The 26,664-nt window shown below is 33.5% G+C and overlaps 4 protein-coding genes across 6 annotated transcripts; 2 read left to right on the forward strand and 2 right to left on the reverse strand.

Moving 5' to 3' along the window:
• The first annotated feature begins 557 nt into the window (after positions 1-557).
• LOC123685588 (Na(+)/H(+) exchange regulatory cofactor NHE-RF2-like) lies at positions 558-1,587 on the forward strand. The gene has a single exon (XM_045625283.1). It carries the CDS (start codon positions 837-839, stop codon positions 1,326-1,328), a length of 492 nt encoding a protein of 163 aa, XP_045481239.1. The 5' UTR covers positions 558-836; the 3' UTR covers positions 1,329-1,587.
• A 7,799-nt stretch (positions 1,588-9,386) lies between these two features.
• LOC123685584 lies at positions 9,387-13,661 on the forward strand. Of its 3 annotated transcripts, none has more exons than XM_045625278.1 (7): positions 9,387-9,575; positions 9,630-9,775; positions 9,918-10,201; positions 10,260-10,983; positions 12,301-12,881; positions 12,965-13,120; positions 13,402-13,661. In XM_045625278.1, exons 1-7 carry the CDS (start codon positions 9,530-9,532, stop codon positions 13,481-13,483), a joined length of 2,019 nt encoding a protein of 672 aa, XP_045481234.1. In that variant the 5' UTR covers positions 9,387-9,529; the 3' UTR covers positions 13,484-13,661. The 3 variants fall into 3 exon arrangements, with proteins under 3 accessions (XP_045481234.1, XP_045481236.1, XP_045481235.1); XM_045625280.1 differs by having other exon boundaries at positions 13,405-13,661; XM_045625279.1 differs by having other exon boundaries at positions 10,260-10,977; positions 12,295-12,881.
• A 62-nt stretch (positions 13,662-13,723) lies between these two features.
• Positions 13,724-14,861, reverse strand: LOC123685587 (PCNA-associated factor-like). The gene is made up of 3 exons (XM_045625282.1): positions 14,700-14,861; positions 14,533-14,634; positions 13,724-14,477 (listed from the first exon to the last, which is right to left on the reverse strand). Exons 1-3 carry the CDS (start codon positions 14,728-14,730, stop codon positions 14,014-14,016), a joined length of 597 nt encoding a protein of 198 aa, XP_045481238.1. The 5' UTR covers positions 14,731-14,861; the 3' UTR covers positions 13,724-14,013.
• Positions 14,862-15,379: 518 nt separating this feature from the next.
• On the reverse strand, positions 15,380-25,790 carry LOC123685586 (serine protease inhibitor 77Ba-like). The gene is made up of 8 exons (XM_045625281.1): positions 25,499-25,790; positions 19,466-19,557; positions 17,578-17,766; positions 17,307-17,520; positions 17,028-17,245; positions 15,950-16,156; positions 15,757-15,895; positions 15,380-15,539 (listed from the first exon to the last, which is right to left on the reverse strand). Exons 1-8 carry the CDS (start codon positions 25,512-25,514, stop codon positions 15,397-15,399), a joined length of 1,218 nt encoding a protein of 405 aa, XP_045481237.1. The 5' UTR covers positions 25,515-25,790; the 3' UTR covers positions 15,380-15,396.
• Positions 25,791-26,664: the final 874 nt, after the last annotated feature.

The raw sequence follows: 26,664 nt of genomic DNA on the forward strand, positions 1-26,664 counted from the left end.
TTCCTAATCTCAGTCCTCAAAAGAATGCTCGCTGGAAAGAAATTTAGCGCCAATGAAGAAGTAATCGCCGAAACTGAGGCCTATTTTGAAGTGAAAAGACAAATCGTACTACAAAAATGGTATCGAAAAGTTGGAAGATCGTTATAATCGCTGTATCACCCTCGAAGGCAATTATGTTGAATAATAAAATCGAATTTTCCCAAAAAAAAAAATGTGTTTTACTATGGTAGACCGGGGACTTTTCAATTGGCCTGTTAAGAAATGTCAAAAAATAATATACAATATTGCCATTATAACCATTTCGAATGTTATCATGCCTATTGGAGTACCCAATATGTATATAAACAATACCGAATTTTAGGGGGATGGTCTCATAAACTGGCAATTGACGCATGAAGGAACCAGCGCTCCAAAGTTCGCGTCACAAATTATTTCAAGCCGTTGAATACTCAAAAACACTGAAGTACGACAATGTCATTTAATTGTTATAAGTCGACGGAATATTAACATCTCCATAGTCATTTAATTGTTATAAGTTTACGGAATATTAACATATCCATAGGTTCATCTTCGAATAGTGAAGAGTCGAAATGGCAACGTTGTGGTGATCCGAAACAAAAAACCAACGGCTCGCTGACCACTAGCAATACCTGTCATACCACACAGTGAGAGGAAAGAGGGGATCCGAGATGATGGCAGCACCTTGCCATCGGCCAGTGGCAGGGACAGTGTCAGTGCAGTAGTACCACTCGAACGGTGTGTGAGACGGCATAGTTTAGCGATGAATCGTTAATTGACGATCGAATTTTGGTGTGTTGTGGAAGCGATTTCGAAAAATGTCAGAGTCGAACAACCTATACGCCAAGGCCCGTCTGTGCGTCATCAAAAAATGGGACCACTTCGACGGGTACGGCTTCAACCTGCACGCTGAAAAAGGCAAACCGGGTCAGTACATTGGGAAAGTGGACGATGGGTCGCCAGCAGAAGCTGCAGGTCTTCGGCAAGGGAACAGAATTTTGGAGGTAAACGGCGAGAGCATCTCACAAAAGACCCACAAACAAGTTGTGGAGCTGATCAAGAGCCAGCCCGAAGAGACTCAACTGCTTGTAGTCGACCCGGACGAACTAGACACTATCATACCAACCGATGGCTCAACCAAGGTCGAGAAAAAAACCAATAACGACACTAAAACGGAGGAAAATGGTGTCTTGAATCTCAACATGACAGCTGCTGAACTGCGTGCCAAACTGGCGGCCAAAAAGCGATTCGACCCCAAGAAGGAGTCCATGGATTTCCAGCAGAAGTTCGATATAGTGCAGAAACTCTAGAACACGTGCTTGTGTTTATATTTGTAAATAAGTAGAATCCTAGTATGTTAAATTTGTTTAGCTAATGAGCGTTGTGAATAGAATGAATTTAGTGGCCTTGCTGCGCGGTTATTATAATTCTCATTGAATGCAGTGTTACTTAATGACAGGTATCTATCTATTATTTTAAAATGTATTGACGCACCTTTACATTGAATCTGATGATTGCCATGAGAATTTCTTGTTGAATATAGCTCTGAAATATATTGTTTCCCGATTACTTTTACTCTTCATTCAACAAACCTTCCTGATTCTACCAAAAGTTTACATCATCAATTCACTAAATCCTTCAACATGAGCTATTAACTCAAATATCAACTTTCATAATCCTATTTTGAATAGCTTCTTCTCGAGTTTTAGCCTTCAAAATCTACTGAATCAATATCATTTATTGTAGCAATAATAACTTCTTCATTTCAATAGATACACGAAATTTTTCATTCCTTATGAATATCGAATTATGCATTGAAGTTCTTCAATGAATTCTTCAATCGTGAAATGTGAAAGACAGTTTTCTTTCATACAATACCACAAAAACCTATAATTACTTTGTCTACAGGTACAAATTTCAGTTTCACCTTCAAGAAATTGATTAAACGAGTCTTGGAATGAATTAAATAAACAATAAACATTTAAGCTTCTGAGCGAGGTAAGTAGGATTGCTACAATATTGAAATTATCTGAAATTTCAACATAACTAGTAAAACATTGTTTTCATCTACGTATCAACTAAATCTCTTGTGTAAATAAAATTATAATTGCCCTAAATACGATTGTAATTAGATGAAAAAAATGTTACTGGATGATTAGCCAACATTGTGAGATGTACATAATATTATTTCAGTAAGCTTTGATGTGGATGTTGATATTATGGACCTACTAAATGTTAGTAGAGAGATTATAAATTTGTTACTACAGTGAAATTTTAATACGTTTTGTATTTCCTTAGGTACAGGTAAAATTACATATGAAGATTTTTTCAAAATAAGCTAATTAAGGGTCACATCATGAAACCCATCTGTCTAGATCAAAAAAAAAATTAAGAATAACAACATAAAAATTCCAATTTGTCACCGAGTGAAAACGAATAATATAAAAAATTAAAAAAGTGGGGGTCTTGTCACATAAAATGGTAATTACAATGATTGTATTCCATTGCAACTAGAATATTAAAAAAATCATAACTTGACAATAAAGACTAGGAATTAAGGTAAAAATATATTGTATTTAGCATCATCATAGCAATATATTTCCGATATGTGTTTTTTCCAGGATTTTTTTTTTGCTTTAAAAAAAGATAGTTTGTTCCCAGCTGGGGTATAAATCACTGATAGCAACCAAATTTTTTACTTAATTGTAGCTCCAATATTCTTTGAGAAAAGCTTTGGATTTTCGGTTTCTACAAATTCAGAACTGAAACCGTGAAATTTTCCTCTTAAGATTTCAAAGGTTTGAATAAACCGAAAATGTGTGCTGTTCAAGTGAACCAAATGAAGGAATGCTTCATCTACTATTTTATCTCAAGTTGTGAACAAACAATTGAGCAGTCACGTTTTTTCAAGATTACTTTTAACATTTTTCTTTGAAAGGACAATTAAAAAACCCAAAGCAACTTATATCCAAAGATAAGATTACTAAGCAGACACTGATTCAAATGGGTACAATAGAAATGGCCAAATTCCAGATAACTTTGCATCACCACAATAAATTTAATATTGTGGAAACTGCGGACAGATAATTTATGTAATTAACCATTGTAATAAATTTCAAACAATTACACCTTCAAGATTATATGCTAGATCTGGAGAGTCCTTTGTGACCATTCGAGTGGTAAATTAATTAATTGAACTTCGACCTCGAGATTTGCTTGGAAATAATTGAAAATAGACAACAATATATCCCATCTATCGATATGTTAATGATTTTGTATCAAATTTCGAAAGTGTAAAGGAGAAATTAGCGCAGGAAGTTTCAAAATCGTCAATTTCAACATCTAGAAGGGGATAGTCAAAAAGTTGTTTTGATTTTAAGAGACAGTCTTTTTCTTCAGGGGGTAACCCTTGGATCCAACCCTAATCGAATTTGATGACTTGGCTAAAGCTCAAGTAACTTGAGCTCGACTTGAAATCAACTCAAGTTCAAATCAAGTAGTACTTTTTCAATGTCATTTATTTATTAAGTACTTGACTTAACATTGAAAAACTACTACTTGATTTGAATTTTTGACTTGATTTCAAGTCAAGCTCAAACTATACTTGAGCTTGAGCTAAGTAGCTGGAAATCTCGAAATTGGAGAACAAAATTTGATCTCAATTAGCGATTCATGGCTTGGCTTGATATTCAAGCTACTTAGCTCAAGCAGCTTGAGCGGGACTTGAAATCAATTCAAGTTCAAGTCAAATAGCAATTTTTCAATGTCAAGTATTTGTTTATTAAGTACTTGACTTAACATTGGAAAACTACTACTTGACTTGAACTTTTGACTTGATTTCAAGTCAAGCTCAAGCTGCTTGAGCTTGAGCCAAGTAGCTTGAATATCAAGCCAAGCCGTGAATCCGTGATTGAGATCATCTTTTGTTCTCCAATTTCAAGATTTTCATTCGCAAAAGGCATTTCAGATCATCCTGAAGAACTTTCGGGTCAGTCTGTCGGTATGTGTGTTCACAAATCCTTGTAACAGTCCTAACTCTTACAACTCTCATCTGATTCTCATGAATTTAGGTGTGGATATTCAATTTGGTCCATGGATGGCCCCATACCAAATTCAGTTTTTCTAGATGAATGGTACGCATTGAAATCTGATGCTGACGAAAATTGGCAAAGATATTTTTGTCAGGTAGTAAGTGGTTTCGTAAACGTTTTAGCTCTTTGCGATGTAGGTTCCGCCACGCTCATGCGCAAACGTGTATTAACGGAATCTCAATATTTCACGTTCTTCATTAAGATTTTGAAAATTAAGGTAAGTCAGTATCCTTTCAGAAGCATATCGAATTTTTATCGTTTAATAGACGAAAGCATCATCTCAATTTCATTTCGTGATGAATTGTATGGAACCCCCACCCAATTAAGATAATTTTATTGTAGTGACTAGTGGATTACGAGGTTCTTCATAATAACCACACTAATAGATTTGTGTACATGCAATCATATTACCAATTTAGAATGATGATTCCTACCATCTACAACAATTCAATTGTGAAGGCTTTCCGAGATGTTTACTCGTTATTTCATTTCATTATTTCCATTGATCAACTTTGAGGACGTATCCCACAACTTCGTCAAATCATACATTCATTTTTGGAATCTTTTACCTGATTTAAAACTGAGATGAACCGACGTGCAGAAAAATACAACAATTACTACACTTCATGTAGCCTCTAAGGGCGCTCTAATTGGCGCATGAATGAACGAACGCTTAAAAGGTCCTGCTTTATTCATTCATTTGGAGATTCTGCTTGTATCTTCTATGAATCTGATCAAGCGATCAATTTTGCATAATTCTTGAAATAGATATTTTATATTATGCTATAGCGATCTATTCGGAGAACTACTGCTCAAAAATGGAGTATATTGACTTGAGCAACTTCTTGAAAATTTAACACTTAGAATATTATTTGCGATTATGTTTGAACGTGACTACGAATTGATGGAAATCATTATTGAAACATTTAAAAACGGAAATAAGTGATCATAAACTGGAAAACATGATTTTCAAATTAATTTTCTGAAATACATGCTACTTTTTACTTGTTCATTGAGATGGATCAGAAAATATCTTACCCCAAAAAAATTCCGGACATTCTGAATATTAATAGGATACAATTAAAAAGGAATTGAATATTGAACCTTCATTCAAAATAATCTGTTAATAATAATAAGAAAACATTAAAAAAATTAACATATTCGGATACCTATCTATATATAATAATGACACGTTAGATGATAATGAAAAACGGAACGTAGGATTTTCCTGAAAATTCGGTCATATACATTAGTGACGCTATTCAATCGATCTGAAATAATTTTAAAGATGCAACGTTGCCGCTTCTTTGAATAATCTGTATTCCCTCTGATGAATAAAATGGAACACCCTGTATATTTTTGCATTCTGCTGTCGGTCTCTGATTATTTTCATATTACGAGGTGAATAGTAGGATTTACTCAATTACTTAATTTAGTTGTTTTCGAGACAAAAATTTTTTTTTTGTATGGAAAATTTTGCGAAAAATTTTCGACAAAAATTTTTTTTTGTATGTAAAATTTTGCAAAAAATTTTCGACACAAAAAAATTTTTTTTGAGGAAAATTTTGCAAAAAATTTTCTACAAAATAAAATTTTTTTTCTAAAAAATTTTGTTGATTTCATTATGGATTTTCCATGAGTATCATTCATTCGTATTCAAAATATGGAGAAGTATATTCGGACTTTGGTACGATATTTCCTAATAAATCAAACACAACAATTCTGGAACGTAAAAAAAAACAGTATTCAAATTCCTAGACCTATTTTCTATTTGTAACCAATTGAGGTAAATAAGTTTTTATTAACAAGCATGACGCAGCTACTTGAATACCTTCACAGCGTGGAAAAACCACAAATATTACACGAGAAGAAGCATTCATTCCTCATAATTGATTCACAATCTTTAGAATGATCATTTTCAATTCATTGCAATTATACCGCAACCGACTTTAAAAAATCAGATATTAAAAATATACATCATACTATTGAATATTACAAATAACATTGACTTGCAAAAAAATTGCAGGTGTTTCAATGAATTACCCACTTAAGTAATGAATTAATCATATCACATAAAAAATGTTTACCTATTAAGATATATTCTCAGTGTTTTGGCTGATAAAAATCGAATAATAATATACAGAGTGACCCAATAGTGCTCGATAACTCTTGTAAATTTGGGGCTAGGAGAATAATACAGTTCTAGGGGGCTAAGATTACTCACTTCTACCTAATACAGAAATAATACCTACTAATAATATCAATTTGGGAGAAGCAAAATCAAAGAAATCATTAAAATATTTGGAAACATCAATTTCGACAGATAGAAGAGAGACCAAGTGAACAAACAGAAACATAGCCTGAATTCTGCATATTTTCAGTTGAAGAAGTCTTATCTATATTTATCGCTCATATGATCTGATCAGATCTCTGCAAACTTTGTTCAAATCGAAGTACACCTCTCATTTTAATCATATTGAAATTATTAAAAAAAACTGTTGGACATCTGAGTAGATGATTTTCACCTGAATAGATGCAGTTATTATCTCGAACGGAGTTCAAGATGATCTCTAGTTTAAACCATTATATCAAAAATCTATTGAAAGTGGTATAAATCAGTATATTCCATCACAAAAAAGGTTGGTTTATGAGAAAAGAGTAACAGAACACAAAAATCCATATTTAATTTTTTTTTTCTGTTTATCTGTACATTGCACTCTTATCTCCGAAACCATACATATAAATACTGATTATTATTTTTACTTATTCCCCTTGCTCTTATTCAGAAATTCAATGGAACAAAAACGAGGCATGAAAATGAAAAAAAAATTGTTAACGTTTTTTGTATACACTTAAAACATTTATCTGAGTTTCTGCTTTTGTTTCGGAAGTCCATATCTTGTAATTTCGATAATATTTAAAAGAAAAGGAAATGGATATCAACCAATAATACTGTAGCCTTATTTTATCGGAACAATTTGCTTACCATTCATACGAGTCAATTATTCGATAATATGTGCTTTTTGAAATAACGTTAGATTAAAAATATCGCAACATTTAATATTGATAACATGACTTTATGGCTTGTATTTTCACCAGTGCACCACAAGTCACGAGAATGAGCAATCTATTGCAATTCTAGAAAACCTCTCTTTGAAACGTTTCAAGAACCAGCAATTATAATTTCCAAATTTGAATAATATTAAACAACACGTAGATAATAAATGCACCATTTGATGTACGTAATCGTCGATAAATGAAAAATAAAATATTTATTATTGAAGTTGAATACCAATCCTATTCTTGTTTGTATTTGGTCTTGCCCTGTTTAAATAACTTTCGTATAAAATATTGTTGAATGCGATCCAGAATGAATGTTATGCAAATGCTTTCCACAGACCTATCATCTAAAAATTTTATTTGCTTATAAGCATATCGCATGATGAAATAAATGATCACATCAACTAGAAATTACGTATATTTGACATGGAACTGACTGCATCTTAAATACTCATAATCTGAAAGTAAAAGTGGAAAAAATAGGAGTTTTATTTGACTATGAAGAGCTAATAATGCATTGCGGTAACGTATCTACTCCAATAGTAGTGCTAGTGAAGAATATGGTAATAATAAAAAGTGAAATTCGATCGAGGAAGTGCGTAGAAAACTCGTGGGATGGGTTTTAATCGGAATTTAAAAGTTACACAAGCTACATACACAGGGTGACCCACATAAAATAATATAACCGAATATTTACATTGATATTAGTTTCTCCGGAGGCCACTGATGATAATTTGAAATGATTATAATGGCAATACACTGTGTATTTTTTTTTGACATTTCTTATGTTATTTGCGCTCAGTAACATGCCAATAGAAAAGTCCCCGGTCTACCATAGTAAAACACATTTTTTTGGCAAAATGCGATTTTATTATTCAACATAGTTGCCTTCGAGGGCGATACAGCGATTATAGCGATCTTCCAACTTTTCGATACTATTTTTGTAGTACGATTTGTCTTTCGCTCCAAAATAGGCCTTAGTTTCGGCGATTACTTCTTCATTGGCGCTAAATTTCATTCCAGCGAGCATTCTTTTGAGGACTGAGAATGGGAAAAAGTCGCTGGGGGCCAGATCTGGCGAATACGGTGAATGCAGAAGCAATTCGAAGCCCAATTCATGAATTTTGGTATGTTTTCATTCATTTTTGAGACGGGGCATTCTCTAGATGAAACAGCACCTTTTTTCCCTCAAATGGGGCTGTTTTTTAACGATTTCATCCTTTAAACGATCCAATAACGCTATATAATAATCGCTGTTGATGGTCTCGCTCTTTTGGAGGTAATCAATGATTATTATGCCTTGCGCATCCCAGAATACTGATGCTATAACCTTGCCAGCTGACTGTTGTGTTTTTCCTCGCTTTGGATCCGGTTCATCGTGTGCAGCCCACTTAGCTGACTGTCGATTGGACTCCGGAGTGAAATGATGGAGCCATGTTTCATTCATTGTCAAATATCGACGCAAAAATTCAGGTTCATTGCACTTAAACAGCTTCAAACACTGCCCAGAATCATTAACACGTTGCATCAGACCGGGGACTTTTCAATTGGCCCAATAGGTTATGCCATTTGATCATGGAAAGTACCACGCTTCAAAAACGTTAAAATTGTTAAATTGTTTTATCAAGATCAGTGCTCACTTGTGAATACTGAGGTTGATTAAGGAGAACTTTTCTGAACGACATTATTCAGTTAATCGATTCACTATTTGTATTGCAGACAAATTTGGAAGTGGCTCAGTACTTGAAGAAAAGTCACATTTAAATTTTTCTACAATCCTGGTGACAGCTTTCCAATAGTATAGATAATTTTATATTAATCTTTTATATACGCTATGGGCGTTTTAACGATATGAGAGCTAAGTTTGGGCTGATACTTAAAGTAATTAATACCGGAAACACCCGTGCCAAACCTATCAGTTAATTATAGTATTACAAACAATTTATTTCATATGTACTTGCACAGGTAGCTATTGAATCATTACTACTGGCAAAATTGCGAATTTTCAGTTAGAAAGCATTCGTTATTGTACTCAGAATTCAGAAAGGGGAGCATTTGAACTAGTTGACAAAAAAACTACTCAACTGAGCTCAACTTCTAATATCACCGAATATGTACAGATCAAAATGATTTTGCCTTTTTTTAAAACGTTTATCCAAAGGCCATTTTCATTGATTCACTTCTAGGCCACAGAACTCACATCTTCATCTGTGAGTTAACAAATGTCAAAACTGTCAAACCAGTGTGATAAATCAAAATCAATAAACTAGGGAAAGAGCCAACTGAAATGAAAATGGTATTGAATACCATATTCAAGTTTCTCACTTTAAACAGTTGCAAATTCCGCTGAATCTGTAAACATGTTGAATCTTCTAGTTGGTATACTTCTCTTATTCTTGAGCCAGAGTAAGTTGCCTGTGCTTTTTTCCAATAGAATGGTTCTGAGCATTGTTTTTTCAGAAGCATCTAGTCATTGTATTGATATACATTCCCAAGTTGTGGCTCAAGGATTGCATTATGTCCCAGGGCCTAACACTTGTAACCTATGTATCTGTGATAAGGGTAGCCCAAAATGGTGCAAATCTGTTTTGTGTAAACACCCAGAGGTAATTTAAGAAAATATATGTTAGGCGCATCCACCATAAGCTATTGTCTATCATTGATTTCCTCAAATCTTTCTCAATGATATTTTTGAACGATGATATCTGCTTAATTTGAATCACTATTTTCAATCTCTCCCTTTTCCAGAACTGCAAATCTTTCCAAATCGGAAATTCTTGTTGTGAATTCAAATGTCTCGATGATATACTAACGAATGATGGCTACAAAGATACATACGACCTTGCTTTACGTTTGATTGCAAGTGCATTTACTGCTCTTCTGTCACTTTCCATATTGTTTCTGCTGTATCATCGATTGAGAAGACGAAAGATAAGACTTCGCCAAACAAGACCTTCTAATGAAGATCAAAGGAGCTTGAACAGCATAGGCTACATCACAGGTGGATTTGGATATCATCCTGCCAGTTATGGGTGAGTTTACCGTTTAATTTCTATCAAATAGTTTTTGGAACATTTTTATTGATAACAGCTACCTTGGATCTGGAAGTAATGATCTTGAGTACCCATATGAACCCAATACTCAGTTTTCTCTGTGGAAACCACCAGGTAACTATTTCCCCAGAGGAGAAGCTCCTCCACCATATGAGGAAGCAGTGAGACTTTCTCAACTGGAACATGACAATGCTACTAGTATTGTATTACCCTCAACAACCCCAAGTGTTTCTAATCCGAATCAAGCTAGCAATCTGACATATTCCATAAGTACAGCACACCCTGTAGCAAATCCGGCCCAGTATCAAAATGGTTGTTGTGTACTTCTTACAAGAAATGAAGGATCTTCTAGCGAAAATAATAAAGAACATTTCAATTCTCAATCATCGTCCTCAACCTCTCAAAGTTCGACTGATAAATCACATTCAGAATCCAGAAGTGAACATCACAGCAGCAACAACATGAAAAAGATAAGTAACTTATCTAGACCCAGTACATCAGAGGGTAGCAAACAGAAATCGAAGTCATTTGAGAATATCTGCGAGAGAGAAAGGGGTGGCAACCAAGCCTCCATGCCAACTAGCTCGGACGCTAAAAATCACATTTACGCAAATCAGAAGATTGATCCTGTACTACACAGGCAAAAGTTTGAAGAAGACAGTCAGAGGATTGCTGCCGCCACTGCTGCAGCTAACAATACTCTGATTAGGAGATATGTTGCAAAGGATAACAGACATCGGACAATTTCAAAAACATTCCAGGTAAGATTTGATAAATAGTTGTATTTTATTCAATATAATTACTTCAGCTCCAGAAATACGTAATTTTACAAGGAAAGTTTGTTCATTTAGGAATTCTAAAGATGTCGCATCCGCCAAGTGTTGGTACTTGATTGGGAGGAAGTATTCATTGACATATGCTGCGCCATCTCTGGTAGTGTGCAGTAAACTTAAGAAAAACAATTTCATACTACTTATCGATTTATAAGAGATCCAATCGTTTTTTCACGATATGTTGTAATTTTCCTGTTAATCTCTTGATACAAACAAATCTTTTCTTATTTACAATCTTATTCATCTTGTTATGGTCGGAAGATGATATGTTCATTATTTTGTTGACGACTTTGCATTTAAGCAAAGTCTACAAACCTTCTAAAATCAGGTATGATTATCTGGCGAATCTTTCCTCGCTATCAGACAGGCAACTTTATCTAACAGCCACTCAATAAGTCCCAGAACTAATCAGTAAAAACATTTCTTCTTAAAAAGTTGACTTTATTCGTCAACCTGGTCATTTTCAAGAGTGATACATGTACTCCAACTCTTTCCAATACCTCTTCTGTAAAAATATTTGTCTTTGCTTTAGAAATAGGCTTCAAACTAAGCAAATTTCTTTTGCTAGAGCACCTTCTAACTGTTTTAGTCCATGAAAAAGATTCTGAATGACATTTATCAAACAATTCCTTGCTTGCACAGTATGTTTTCCCATCGAACAACAACAGTATTTCATTAATACATGAAACTTGTTTTTATCCATGTTTCAAACAAAAGCAAATGTATCATAAATTAACCTTTAATATCTCGATCCAGACTTAACTTTTGTTCTGAAATTTTGAAACTTGGTACTCACAAGAAAAAAGTGGCACTGGCATCTGCGCATGTGTTATATTTGGGAAAAAATCTCATGAATAATAAATGTAGTATAAAAATGATAACCACAAATGACATCACCCAAGTCACAAAAGAATGATGAATTCATTCTATTCAAATGAAACCTCCTGAAGATTAAATCAAGGTAGTTTCAGTATTCAACTTTGTCTTCGAGGTTGGAGTGTTGATTTGAAAAAAATTTTTTTTAATAGGAGATTGTAGTAACCACTTTTTAATCCACAGAATTTTTACAAGCATTCAAAAAATGTTTTACATTTTGAAGATAACAAGATCATTGTCGAAACGTTCGTAATAACTGATAAGAAAGGCTTGTAAAGATTCTGTAGATTAGTGTTGTTACTACAAATGCAGTGGAATACTATATCCACTGTGCACTTGAAAAACTTATTTTTTCGACATGATTTCCAGAATAAGATTAAGGTTCCCATGAATACCATGGAAACTGTAGTGATGGAGCCAAAAAGAATATCCATGTCTCAGTTAACTAGGGACCTGTCAAGTCATCGAACCCTACCTGCAAATTTGAAAGAGATAAGTATTGCCTGTAGCTCGGAACAGCTGCCTGAAAAGACAGTAAGGGAACTGTCAATTTATAAGGACATACCAGCAGAGAGGCCATCACCCAAAGACGCTACAATTTACAAGAATCAATTGCCTGAAGTATCTAATAACAGAGAACTATCTATTTATCGTGAAAAATCTGAACGAGCATCAAGCAGCAAAGATTCTAACACTGCTAAACATGGCTACAAAAAAGATACTGAAACAAATTGCAAGACTTTAACAAAAAGCAGCAATTGGAGCACAATTTACATTCCAAGTAGCTCAAAGACTCCAATATTGGACAAGATTTGTCAGCTCAAAGAAAGTTTACCTTCGACTGCCGTAGAAACCAAAGATATCAAACAGTATTACAAAGCACACATTCCAGAACCGGAAAACTCATATCAGTGTTTAACATCTTCTCAGGATGATGATGAGGACTACAGGCAAGTTGAATTCCAATAAAAAAATTGGTTATTTTTATGCACATTGATGTCAATCTATCCTAATCGTTTTTTTCCTTTTACAGAAGTGAATGTGAAAACTGCAAATTTGCAGGCATAGCACAGGGAGAGGAAGAGATACCGGAAACCATGACCCTTCAGAGAAGACCCTTAGAGTTAGAGGAAGAAATGTCTTATTATCGTACTTCCCTAACATTGCCGACTCACTCTAAAAAGCCCAGGTATTGAAACATGTATATTGTGTTTATGCTAAAAAAAATTGAAGATTTCATAACCATAAATGTACATAATGGCTTTCATTCAAAGTAGCCTAAAACTTGCTCCGAATGTCCAGTTTTAGTCAATTTGAGACCTCCAATGGACATCCTGATCAATAACAATCAAATGAGTTATTCAAATACGAAGTAGGATTCAATGGTTCAATTCCCCTTTTTTAATGTTTCATTGATCTGCAATATTTCGATGACTCAAAATATCGTATTAACAGAAATTATATTTCCAGCAGGATTTTAAATGCCAAACCTGAGAGAGAAAGTTGGTTCCTGACAATGGATGAATATTCAAGTAGTGACGATTCGGCATAATTCTGTTTATTTTCATATTTTATTATTACTGTTATATTTTGATATAATTTATTTACTGTAAAATACGTTGATTCTTCAATGACTTAATTAATGTCATATATAATTGAATCATTATTGAGTGTGAAAAATGTAATGAATGTACTTATGTGGATTATGATAAACATATGATTCTACTGAAGGTAGCCTAATTTTGAAATATTTTGATTACCTACAAATTACTTTTAGCTATACAAACTGAAATCTGTTATAATATTTATTTATAATAAGTTCATATAAATTTGAGATTATCACTAGTTAACAAACAAGAAACACTGAACACTACGCTACTTCAATATCAACATTTATTATACTCCAATTCAAAATGATATGTATTTTGAACCATGTGACAAGCTGACTTAATTTTAAAGCATGATATATCATATCAGTCAACACAAAAAAAAGCAATAGAGATCAAGATAATAACAAAAATATCGGATATGAAAACTAGAAAAAATATCTCTTGAATACTGAATAAGATCACATAATCGAGTCTATGAATGACTCTGAATTCTTTTAGGAGTTAAGATATTAATTGAAGACTTACGTTTCCTATCAGAAGTAGGTGTTTTACAATTATCTTGGTTTTCTCCTTTACATTCATTATTTTTATATGATGAGCTTTCTACTAATGCAGAGCTTGTGCTAGGTATTGCATCGTCTAATTTATTATTGCTATTAGCAATGGATCTAGCTTCCTTATTCTGAGATTTTTCTTTAGTTGGAGTGTTCTTCGATTCAATATCAGCATGTTTTTGGCCAGGCGAAGTTTCATTTACCGTATCCTCATTTTCACAATCTTTAATATTACTAGTAACTGTACTTTCTTGTATTTCAGATACTTCCTTCTCTTTATTTGTTTGATTAGAATTTTCTCCATTATCCTTTCTTTGAAAGAAATTTGTTATTGGCTTTTGCCATTCTGGCGTTTCCCTGGGACAAACTGGATTGCCACCAACTAGAATTGAAGATTTTTAGTTTTTGAAAATAGTAACATTCAATTATTGTCTTACTGCTTGAATTTTTTTTGCTGGAAGATGCTTTAGAATTTGGAGTTGAACTGCTACTAGCACTTCCTCCTCCTCCTTTTTTACCGGAACTTTTACCACCACCAACTGAAAGATTCAAATTTTTTTTCAAATCAAAAGGATTGTTTCATTCAATAGAAAACCTTACTTACCTCGAACACAACGGTCGCCAGTTCGCACCATCTCTATTCAGATTGGGTTAATCGATATTAATTGGGAAAACGATTCAAATATTAGTTCGTAAGATAAATTGCCTTTATACTTTCTGCAATCAACAAGCAATATAGAGGTTAGGAATCTTATTTTGAACCGGTTTTGGCGCCACATCTTAATCATAGAAAACCAAATAAAAAGTAAAGTTAATATTTCATGATTTGTTAATTTTATGTGATTAACAATTAATTTCTCTAGTATTCTCGAAAAGGTCTATTACTTTTCTATATTCTAGGTTCCTCAAAATATTACTTTCTGAAAATTTTCGCAATATATTAAACAAATAGTAACGCGAGAGAAAAAAGCATTTTTGAGTGGCAGTTTTTTATTTCAGGAGAAATTCCAATGCTGGAAAGAATAGTGATGGGTAGGTTTTTTAAACTCCCTCACACTCACAAGAGCTCTTTATAAAACCTTAGAACAGTGAGTTGAACTCTCTGCATTTCAGTTCACTGCCTTAGAATAAAGAATATTCCATGTTCTACATAAGTTTAAAACTGATACACCAAAATTTCTCTTTAACCGATCAGATAATGATCAAAGTGTTTATTTTATTTCTTATGGATCACATTCAAAATATTGCAGTGAATATGCAACAGGTAAGAATATAATAAAAGTCGCCAATTCAAAATTTTATTAACTTGAATTCGATGCTCTTTTTGGATTTCGGTAGACTCCATTGAAAACCACAGTCTTTGCTTCCATATCAACAATAGAATATATGAAGGGGCGATTTGCGTTGAATTTAGGAGTTTGTTGCTTATAAGAAACGGCAGCACCTGTAAATGAAATAGTGAATAAATAATGGTGAGTGGCATAATTTTTTAAATCATTCAAATTCAAAATAATCATAGAAATATTTAAAAAAAGTTGGATCTGAATCTGATTGATATTAGATTTATGACAAGATCAGGAGATTCAAGGTTTAATATCGAACCTATCATAATGGTGTTGATAGATATCAATTTTTAAAAAATCAGGTGTCATTAAATATACCTGAAGCTGCAGCAGCTATTGTACCCTCTTCATCAACATCAATTTCCGCTTTCTGAATGAGCCTAGAGACGAATAGATATTGATTCACCATATTCAATAAATCCGCTTTTTGTGCGTCGAACACTTCCTTAATTCCCATCTGAAATTATCGATTTAAATATACATCAAATATTAATAATTCACTTTTTATTACCTTGCTCAGAACAACATTCATATTCAAATCAGACGAAACAGAAAATTTTGGCAAGAAGATATTGACATCCTCATCGATGAATTGTTGTTCAGCTTCTTTGAGTTTCTCAATAATTGTTCTCATTTGCATTTGGTGCATAAGTTCTAAAACTTCAGCTATGGAAGAGCCTCTCAGGGGTAAAATTACAACCATGGACATTTTTGAGCCCTGTAAAAATGAAGAGATCATTACGAACCTTAACATTGATGAAATATCAATATCAATTTAATGTGTCAAACAATAACTTCTTGAAGTGGGTACTACTCATATGTATACCTTAACACCTTAACAAAGTAGTGATAACTACAGGGTGCATCAAGGCTAGTTCCTACATTTCAAAGAGGCATACGGCGGGCGGTACAAATATTGATCTTTTATTTTAGAAAATTATTTGGGAGTTTTCTTCCTCATTGCAAGTCGTCGAGGTTCATGTTTGAAAACCTCGGCTCTGAGAAAACCCTACATACAAACTCTTGGGGCTCAAACCTGGAGAATACCATAGCCAAAGTCAAAGAAGCTAATGGTGTAAAGAGATCATCTGATTCTGGAATATTTCTTGGAGAATAGCACTTGGGCCTTATATCTATGTGCTCTAGCCCCATCTTGCTAAAACCACAAGTACGAGTATAAGTAAAGCTACTGCTTCATGCTTTTCTCCAAATTTCACTGTAATAGTGACGCCGTAAAGTGCGCATCGAAATGAACTTTACAACGATGCTGAGTAGTAAGATAAAATGCAAATAAAGTCACCACAAAACACAATGGACTTTAAGGTCTAGGTCCAAGTTAACAGCAAACAGTAATCAATAAATTTTGGGCTGTGGAAGGGTTTTTGGGGGTTTTCTGGTGATTATAGAGTTTTAAGATCGAACATAACGTACTGTAGAGTGCTATGCGCAGGTCTAGGTAGTATTGTGCCACACCCTTTCGCATATATTTTGAAATGTAGGAATTTGCCATGGAGCATTCTGTACAAAATTAATTTTTCGCAATATTTTAATGTGGCATTCTGTTATTATTTTGTATTTAGATAACCTACATTGCCATATGGAAGTAATACAGCTTGCGCTTTTAATGCCTCTAATCTCAGGAAAGCTACAGCTCCTGATAAAAACATCATGTCAACTTTGCCAATTTCCTCTCCTTTCTCATTGAAAAACGGTGAATTTTTTGTTGCAGTCTTGTTGAAAGGATTTGTCCAATCTCCTTTGAAATACAGAGTACTTGTTAAGAATATTTCGGCATCCTTGATGTCACCTGTGGGGAACAAAATATTTTCGGAATAATTTACAAAATTGAACTTGTAGATATAATTTACTTTGAGATATGAAATTCACAATTCTGTTATTAGTTGCTTTAGCAACATAACTATTGATTAATTCAGATGACGCCTTTAAATCTTTAAAATCGACTGGTATCGTATCAACATCGTAATATTGCTTTGTTACATCTTGGAATGATTGCTTGAGTGAATGTTTTTTATTCGTGAAAATTCCACTGGATAGTTCTAATGTAACACCAACAGTTTTATTCTAAAAGTAAATTGAATTTTTTTTTCATTGAAACAATAATGAGCGAATTATTTTTACCTGTAATGTTCCTTTTAATTGTTTGAATTCATTTCTGAACTCGTTCTTCTCATTGGATATTTGTAATACGTTCTCCAATTCCTTGGAAGTATTTCCTCTTGCTCCTTCTGCAATTATACTTAAAAGGGACCATACTGTATAAGGGGATAGAGCTAAATTCATGTCATCGCCGGCCTCATCTGCAGTAAACTGAAATTAAATTATTATGCGGACTTTTAGATTCCAACGAAATTTACGAAATATCCTAATAGCTTAACTATGTTTCGTAGATTTCAAATTAAAATGGTAAAACTTTTTGTGGTTCACAATTACGTTACAACCTTTGAGTATAATTATCTGTCTAGTGCAGCAACCTTTATTCTGTTGGTTCTTATGAGAATTTTCTGATATTCAATTCAATACAGACATAATTCTACTCAAGTTTTAATGAATAGCATGAGAATTTGAGAGATCTCACAGACTCCTGTGAAAAAAGTGTAAAATAAACTGAAACATTCGGCATAACTTATTTTCTGAAGCATGAAACCTTAGGCTTTGAGTAGAGTCCTATGTACTTAAAATAACAGGCTAATTGAAAAGTCCCCGGTCTACCATAGTAAAACACATTTTTTTTTGGCAAAATTCGATTTTATTATCAAACATAGTTGCCTTCGAGGGCGATACAGCGATCTTCCAACTTTTCTCTACCATTTTAGTAGTACGATTTGTCTTTTGCTTCAAAAAAGGCTATTACTTCTTCATTGGCGCTAAATTCCTTTCCAGCAAGCATTCTTTCGAGGTCTGAGAACAGGAAAAAGTCGCTGGGGGCCAGATCTGGCGAATACGGTGAATGCAGAAGCAATTCAAAGCCCAATTCATGCAATTTGATGAAACAGCACCTTTTTTTTTTCAAATGGGGCCGTGTTTCAACGATTTCATCCTTTAAACGAACCAATAACGCTATATAATAATCACTGTTGATGGCCTGACCCTTTTGGAGGTAATCAATGAATATTATACCTTGCGCATCCCAGAATACCGATGCCATAACCTTGCCAGCTGACTGTTGTGTTGTCCTCGCTTTGGATTCGGTTCATCGTGTGCAGTCCACTCAGCTGATTGTCGATTGGACTCCGGAGTGAAATGATGGAGACATGTTTCATCCATTGGCACATATCGACGCCAAAATTCCGGTTTTTTGCACTTTTACTCCTTCAAACACTGCCCAGAATTATTAACACGTTTTTGGTTTTGATCTATTGTGAGCTCGCGCGGCACCAATTTTGCACACATCTTTCTCATGTACAAATATTCGTGAATGATATGATGTACATGTTCAGCTGATATCTTCACAACGTCTGCTATCTTGATCAACTTCACTTTACGGTCGTTCAAAATAATTTTGTGACCTTTTTTGAAATTTTTCGTCGGTTACAGCCTCTTTTGGACGTCCACTGAGTTCGCCGTCTTCGGTGCTCATTTCACCACGTTTCAACTTTGCAAACCAATCAATGATGGTTGATTTTTCTGGTGCAGACCCCGAAAACTCTTCATCAAACCAAGATTTTGCTTCAACTGTATTTTTTCCCTTCAAAAAGCAATATTTTATCAGCACACGAAATTCTTTTTTTTTTGTTCAAATAACAAAAGTAGCTACACTCGCAATGCAATATCTCACAAACTAATGGTCGGACTTCTCTCAAATTTTGACACTTAAAAAATTTAGGTACTCATTTTTAAATGGCTAGAGCCTCTTTCATATATTCATAGATAACTCAAAAGTAAGAGGTTTGTTTCGAATCCTAAGCATCCTTAAAACTCTAATTCAAAAATGGATACCTAATTTATAGAAATAGTGAATATTTCAATTCGTTAATCGATACTACTAACTATTTAACATATTTATTACCTGTAACAACCTTGTTGCGAAATTATTCAAGGAATCTCCTATTTTGGAATCGTTTTGAGCAGCAATGCATGCGAAGCAAATGCATAAGAAATCTGTAACAGAGAATTCAGTAACATTATAATTTTTCAGTTTTTCACACAATGTTTGTTCAGAGGAGCAAACACAGAAATTAAAATTGTATATAATTATAGAAGTTGATGCAAATTCGTGGTTGTGGCATCATTCCCTTAGGCAAGGCGGCAACTCCCTCAAAAATCATTAACCGTCAATAGGTTACGGGCCTGGCGCACAGATGGCACCGCCAATGCCATACCATTTATTTCTCTGCTTGGACTGTATTTTTCCCTTGTTTTTTTATCAATACACGAAACTCATTTTCATTCATTTTTCAAGTAACAAATGTAGCGTCACTCATCCTCAAATAGAATTAACATGGAGATATTTGAGGATGAGTGAAGCTACATTTGTTGTTTGAAAAATGGATGAAAATGAGTTTCGTGTATTGATAAAAAAACATGGAAAGAATACAGTGCAAGCAATGGTTGATAAGTGTTATTCATCAAATTTTACAAGGTGATATGCTGCCTTTGAATAAATATAGAACCGTCAGAGCATTTTCCGAAAAACTTATTATAATAACATCACTCTCACATTTTCATGAGATTTGTTTTTTTTTGTGATAATTATGAACAATAAAATATACGATGGGACCATACTCAATAAATGCGGTTAAGTGTGAAGGACTACCAGATTCATTTAGTTATATTTGTTAAATATTGAAATGAATAATTGATGTATATGAATTATTCAGCTACACCACATTGATTATATTCGATAAATTTTCTTGATGTTCTTGATATGATTAGAATTCTCAATGGTGCCTACAATTCAATAATGAATACAGTGTTATTGTTAGTGAGCTGGTGATGTATTTTTCTGACTAGAAAATTAAGCTCTTATCGAATTGGTCCTATGGTGGGATTCAATTACACAAGATTTCACTGTGATGCACACACTCATTATGTAGGAATTGATTTCTAGTTCAAATGCAATTGACAATATGCTCCATTCGTTAATCGTATAGGAATCTGATCTTTGATATGACGTTGATTCAGTTTAAAGCAGAACGTACAACCCAAAATTATATTTTCGAAAATTGACATGGACATCAAACCAATATGACTTCATAGACTCTAACGAAATGTGATTTAAGGTTCAATAGTAAGTTTATATTTTCCGCCTACAGAATACTAACTTCATTCATCATCTGGATAGGAAATTTAAAATTCCAAGTAAAGAGCTTTTGTTACTTTCGAAATCAACTTGAAAAATATCAATGCCTAGTGGCAGTAAATTTAATCGAATTGTTTTGTGAATTATTGCGGTCTACGCAGAATAATATGATACCCATATAACACAAGAACAGGGTCGCCGACAGACATTTTGGCGCCACGCAAAAAAAATTTCGCTGCCCTGTTTTGCTCAATCTCAATACAAATAGGATTTGGTTGTACTATTTTAGATTTGGGTTTGTATGACCAAAAATGTGGAAATTATCATGGATTTCCTAAAGGTCTGATATTTATACATGAAAAAAATGAAATCGAAAAACTCAATATTTGAAACGGATGACATTTTTGAATAACCGATAAGGGGATGGAAAAACTCCGTCGAAAAATATAGGGTGTCCCATTTAAAAAACACCATTTCTCTCCAATTGAAAAGTCTCCGGTCTACCATCGTGAAACACATTTTTATGGCAAAATTCGATTTTATTATTCAACATAGTTGCCTTCGAGGGCGATACAACGATTGTAGCAATCTTTCAACTTTTCTATATCATTTTTGTAGTACGATTTGTTTTTCGCTTCAAAATAGGCCTCAGTTTCGGTGATACCTTCTTCATTGGCGCTAAATTCCTTGCCAGCGAGCATTCTTATGAGGTCTGAGAACAGGAAAAAGTCGCTGGGGGCCAGATCTGGCGAATACGGTGGATGCAGAAGCAATTCGAAGCCTAATTCATGCAATTTTGCCATTGTTTTTATTGATATGTGACACGGCGCATTGTCTTGATGAAACAACACCTTTTTTTCTTCAAATAGGGCCGTTTTTTTAACGATTTCATCCTTTAAAAGATCCAATAACGCTATATAATAATCGCTGTTGATGGTCTGGCCCCTTTGGAGGTAATCAATGAATATTAATCTTGCGCATCCCAGAATACTGATGCCATAACCTTGCTAGCCGACTGTTGTGGTGTCCTCGCTTTGGATTCGGTTCATCGTGTGCAGTCCACTCAGCTGACTGTCGATTGGACTCCGGAGTGAAATGATGCAGCCATGTTTCATCCATTGTCACATATCGACGCAAAAATTCAGGTTTATTGCACTTAAAAAGCTTCAAACACTGCTCAGAATCATTAACACGTTGTTGCTTTTGATCGATTGTGAACTCGCGCGCCACCCATTTTGCACACAGCTTTCTCATTATGCTCTTTTGAGCATCCACTGCATTCGCCGTCTTCGGTGCTCATTTCACCACGTTTGAAGAGATGCAGACCTCGGAAACTCTTCATCAAGCCAAGATTTTGCTTCAACTGTATTTTTCCCTTTAAAAAGCAATATTTTATCAGCACACGAAATTGCTTTTTTCCTTCTTCTTTTAAATAACAAAAGTTGCTACACTCACAACGCAATATCTCACAAATTAATGGTCTGACTGCTGTCAAATTTTGACACGTATCGTTTGAAGGTTGGTACTAACTAAAAATCATATGAATTTAATATTAGCACCGCCATCTGTGGATCAGACCGGGGACTTTTCAAATGGCCTAATATATCTCTAAATCGATAATTAATTTCTATGATATGTTATGAGTATTATATAAACTATAAAAATTCCTAAAAAAACGTTTTGGAATTCTTTTAATATCTCAGAACACAATAGAAACCAAGATATAGTGAAATATTTGGAACACACCTTTTTCAAAACGCCCTGTAACTCGAGAACGAATTGAGATATCTACGATCTACTTTGTGATATCTTATTATTTCGAAAAAGAGATTATAATTCGACTTTATTCGTCAACATATACTCCGTAGACTGCCTCGGTAGTGCAGTGGACAGAGATGTCGACTGTGGTGCCGAAGGTACCGGGTTCGAATCCTGGCTAGGTCATGGATGTTGTACATGTCCGGTGATGGTTAGGTTAGAGGCTAATGACCATAGCAGTCGATGCCTTCAATGAAAAAAAAAAATATATACTCCGTATTTTATTCCATAAAAACAGTGTTTTATCGATACACGTAAGTAACTCGTTTTTATACAATTCACGAAAACAAAAAATGTATCGTCTTTGTCCTTTAATATCAAGATTTAATTCTGACACATATTTTGAACCTTGGTACTTAAGAGAAAAAAAAGGATGGCATTCTGCTGTCTGTATTTCAGTGTTTAATCAAGTCAAGAAATAACAGAAAATTGAATTAAGTTCGTGTTGATATCTTTTGCATGCATATTCAGTTCATGAAGGAATTTGAAGACGCAAGCTTCCAAATATTTTCCTCATCAGAATGTATACCCACTACATATTTTCACTGCCCACTCAGAATTTTTCATGATAAGACTCCTTTATTGTGCTCAGGAATTCCAGAGACGTTGAAATTCTACACGATAAACTACAAGGCCTTCAACAATTCGAACGTTCACGTAGGTTTCAAAAAAATAAATTTGCATTTGTTTCATCAATAATTTTAAAAAATCTCAAATTAACAATTATAGATATAATTAGCATCAGTTTTAGAATTATTAATACATAATTTCAAGTAATTTATCCAGTTCATTATTTAGAAAATGTGTTAATGTAATCAATATACATTGAAATTCAATTCAACTGAAAACTATATAGTTTCTCTATTTGAATGTATGTGTAAAGTGTGTGTGGAATTCTGTTAATTAAATTACACATTACAGGTCGATGCCACATTGACCAAAAAAAATTAATCAATTAATTACAGTAATTGCAAATTGCAATTACTCTATAACAATACTTGTATAGCTGACGAACTAGAAATTGAAGATCCATGAATTGTGAATACGAAAAATTCAAGAAATTAAATTTTAAAAAATGTTATTTTCGGAAACTTGTTGATAAAATCAACAAAAAAAAAAGTATATTTTAAGAGGAAGCAATCGATGTTTATGTCATTGTACAATACAGGACATTATTCTTAGACAGGAAGAATATACCGACTAAAAATTTTTATTTTCGAACGAGTAATTTTTATAGTATGGAACGATTTGAATAGATTTGTTTCCAAAGATCTCTTAAGTGGCAAATAAGAAGAGTCTGCATAATTTCTATTTGTCCAAAGAACACACACAACGAGTTCCATGAACAAATGAATATTTAGTAATCAAGGATCATGAACCATCGACCTTCGGATGTTTCACTTTGGTTACTTAGTGGGAAATAATACTATTAATTTCTGAATGAATCTCGGTTTCTTAGAAAGTACGTTTCTTTACAATACAATACATCCTTTGTAATTCTGGTTAGAGCTCTATTTTCTATATAATCCTGTTTGTGGTTTATACAGGTGATATTTAATAGTAATTCAAGAAAAATTAAATTTCTTTAACCTGATACGAATTGAGATTCAAACGAAATTTTATATTGTGGACCTTTTTTCGCGATTCACACAAATGTCTGTACATTTTTTTATGGATTTTCAACAGCCTGTATCTTTTCAACCGAACCAAATCGAAAGAAATAGAAAAGGAAAAAAGGGTTTTCGTTGACCTCAGCAATCGTCGGTTGAAATATATGTAAAAGTCACCCTGTATAGTTCTGGTATTATATGCTAATGAATTTGTGTTTTCTCAATAAATGGAGAAATATACTAAAATGTCCATCTAAGGTTCAATGTGGATCGTATCATGAAAACATTTTTTTTGTGGAATTCCTATATCTCAGAATCTCTGTCAAATTAAATTAACATTTTGTGTGCATATGAAGTTTATCGATATAGTGACTTAACCAGAAATTCAACTTTGTAGCTTGGCTGGATTTCATGTAGGGTGTCGATTTCATCGAAATAAGACGCAGCATTTAATTTTAAATATTCAAAATTTCAATAAAAACATCGACATGTCCAGACAAAAAAATTTACCTTTCAATTTAAAGCCCTTTCAAAAAGTGGTTTTCAAAATCAATTATTCTTGAGTTTCTCTCAAGTTTTCTCATATTTGACCAATGTAATATTGTCTGTCAAAGAGGTAAATTTTACAAATTTAAGGGGTGGTATGATAGACTAGTTAAAAACCATCTTGAAACGAAGATATTTTTTTTTTACTGACTTCTGATTTCGATTAAATCGGTATTCAAAGCTTATTTTAATCTAACTGTGAAAAAATGAATGAAATTCATGCAGCAGTTTTGAATATTAGCTTATAGAGATAGACAGAAAGGCAGTAATATATTCTTGTGTTATGTTACTCTCTTCTTATTGTCCACTCTACTTTTTTTCATCCGTTTAGGAAATGTTTTTTCCACTGCTTTATTATATGTATACCAGATAATGATTTAAAAATTCCATAGTGGAGCTGGGAATCACATATTTCGTTAGATTCAAAACGAGGGAAAAAGAAGGTGAAAATAATTCATATGTTGTTTTGTAAACAGTAGTTTTGTTTGTGTTTTATTCCTAATAATATTATGACAGAGATATTCGAGTGTTTTATGAGATGAGTGATTCAATGAGTAGAGAGATAGGTATAGTTATCAAATAAGGAAGTAAATGCAAGCGATGTTGAGACAAAAGTTTTTTGTGAATGACAGCGTTGGAATGTTGGTATGATATTATATTTAGAGCAATATAATCAAGGATATTAGAACGTAATTCCAAACCAACATCGAGAGCATCACTTTCTAGTCGAATTACAGTATGAAAATTTGTGTAATTTAGAGTCGATTATCTACGAATTGCAAACTGATATCAAAAATGAATTTAGATATGAAAAATAGGTACTCACATAGTATTGTCGACATGTTATCTTGCTGAACTAAATAATGAAGTATTTTGGAATAACCGCACTAGCCGGAGAAATTGAACAAGTTTTCTGTTTTACAGTCACTTCTAAAATAGATAGATGTGTCTGTGACCTTTCATGCAAGCCATCAACAGTTACAGTAGGTGGCTGTTCACCTAATTTTTTTCGAATTTAATAATATTGTTGCGGAATAACCTTCGTGATGGTCATAACTCTATTTATTACGGTTGTGCTGTGAATAGGTGCCGGATCTTGGCACAACTGAATGGTGCACGAACAAAAACCCATCATCATTCATCTTGTATTCAACTGGAAAAACCGGAGTAGTCACGTTTGGATATTACATGAAATTTGCAGATTATATTTTGGTGCTTGGCTTATTTGGAGTTTTGACCACAATAATTGTATTTTTGCAACCTCAGAACATATTTAATTGGGTAATGACCACGAGAAGAATGATATCGATTGATATAATTTTCTCGTCAATTATAGTTGGCCATTTTCAATAATATTGAAGCGGAAACATTCGCAAAGGCATAGAACTTTGTTTTTCTTTAATTTTCTCCGTTTACTCAGATTTGATAACGAAGTTTGAACCAAATTACTCGGAATAATAGCCTTTTTTTGATTGAAGATCATTCATACTTTATGCAGGGCCTCCCAACATTGAAGGTACGAAGGAAAATGAGAGATTTTTTGGATAATTTTAAGAATAAAAGTTTATTTCAAAGTACCCACAGACTGTGACAAATATTTTAGGAGATATAACGATTTTTCTGAAAAGATTCAATTTTTACTGATTTTCCCAAATTCATTTTATTGATTGATTCGATCATGTAGATCAGGAAAATGCTTGTATTTGGGCGATAAGAATAATATCTCAGAAATTATGGGTAAAAATCTGAAATTTTCGAGAAAAAAAAATTGATAATATGCCATAGGAATTCGAGGAATTGGAATGCATAATAATGAAACTATATGATAATATGAGAAACGTATAAATAGAAAAAATGAAATTTGATCATGTATGGGGCAGTCCCTAATTCACACGCAATCGATACTGAGCCGAAATAATATACACGGTGGGCCACTGAAAACGAGCTGACAGCTATTAAAGCTAGAAAATTATTCTGTTAAAAAGATCCTGA

Source organism: Harmonia axyridis, chromosome X (genome assembly GCF_914767665.1).
Source record: "Harmonia axyridis chromosome X, icHarAxyr1.1, whole genome shotgun sequence".
NCBI lineage: Eukaryota > Metazoa > Arthropoda > Insecta > Coleoptera > Coccinellidae > Harmonia > Harmonia axyridis.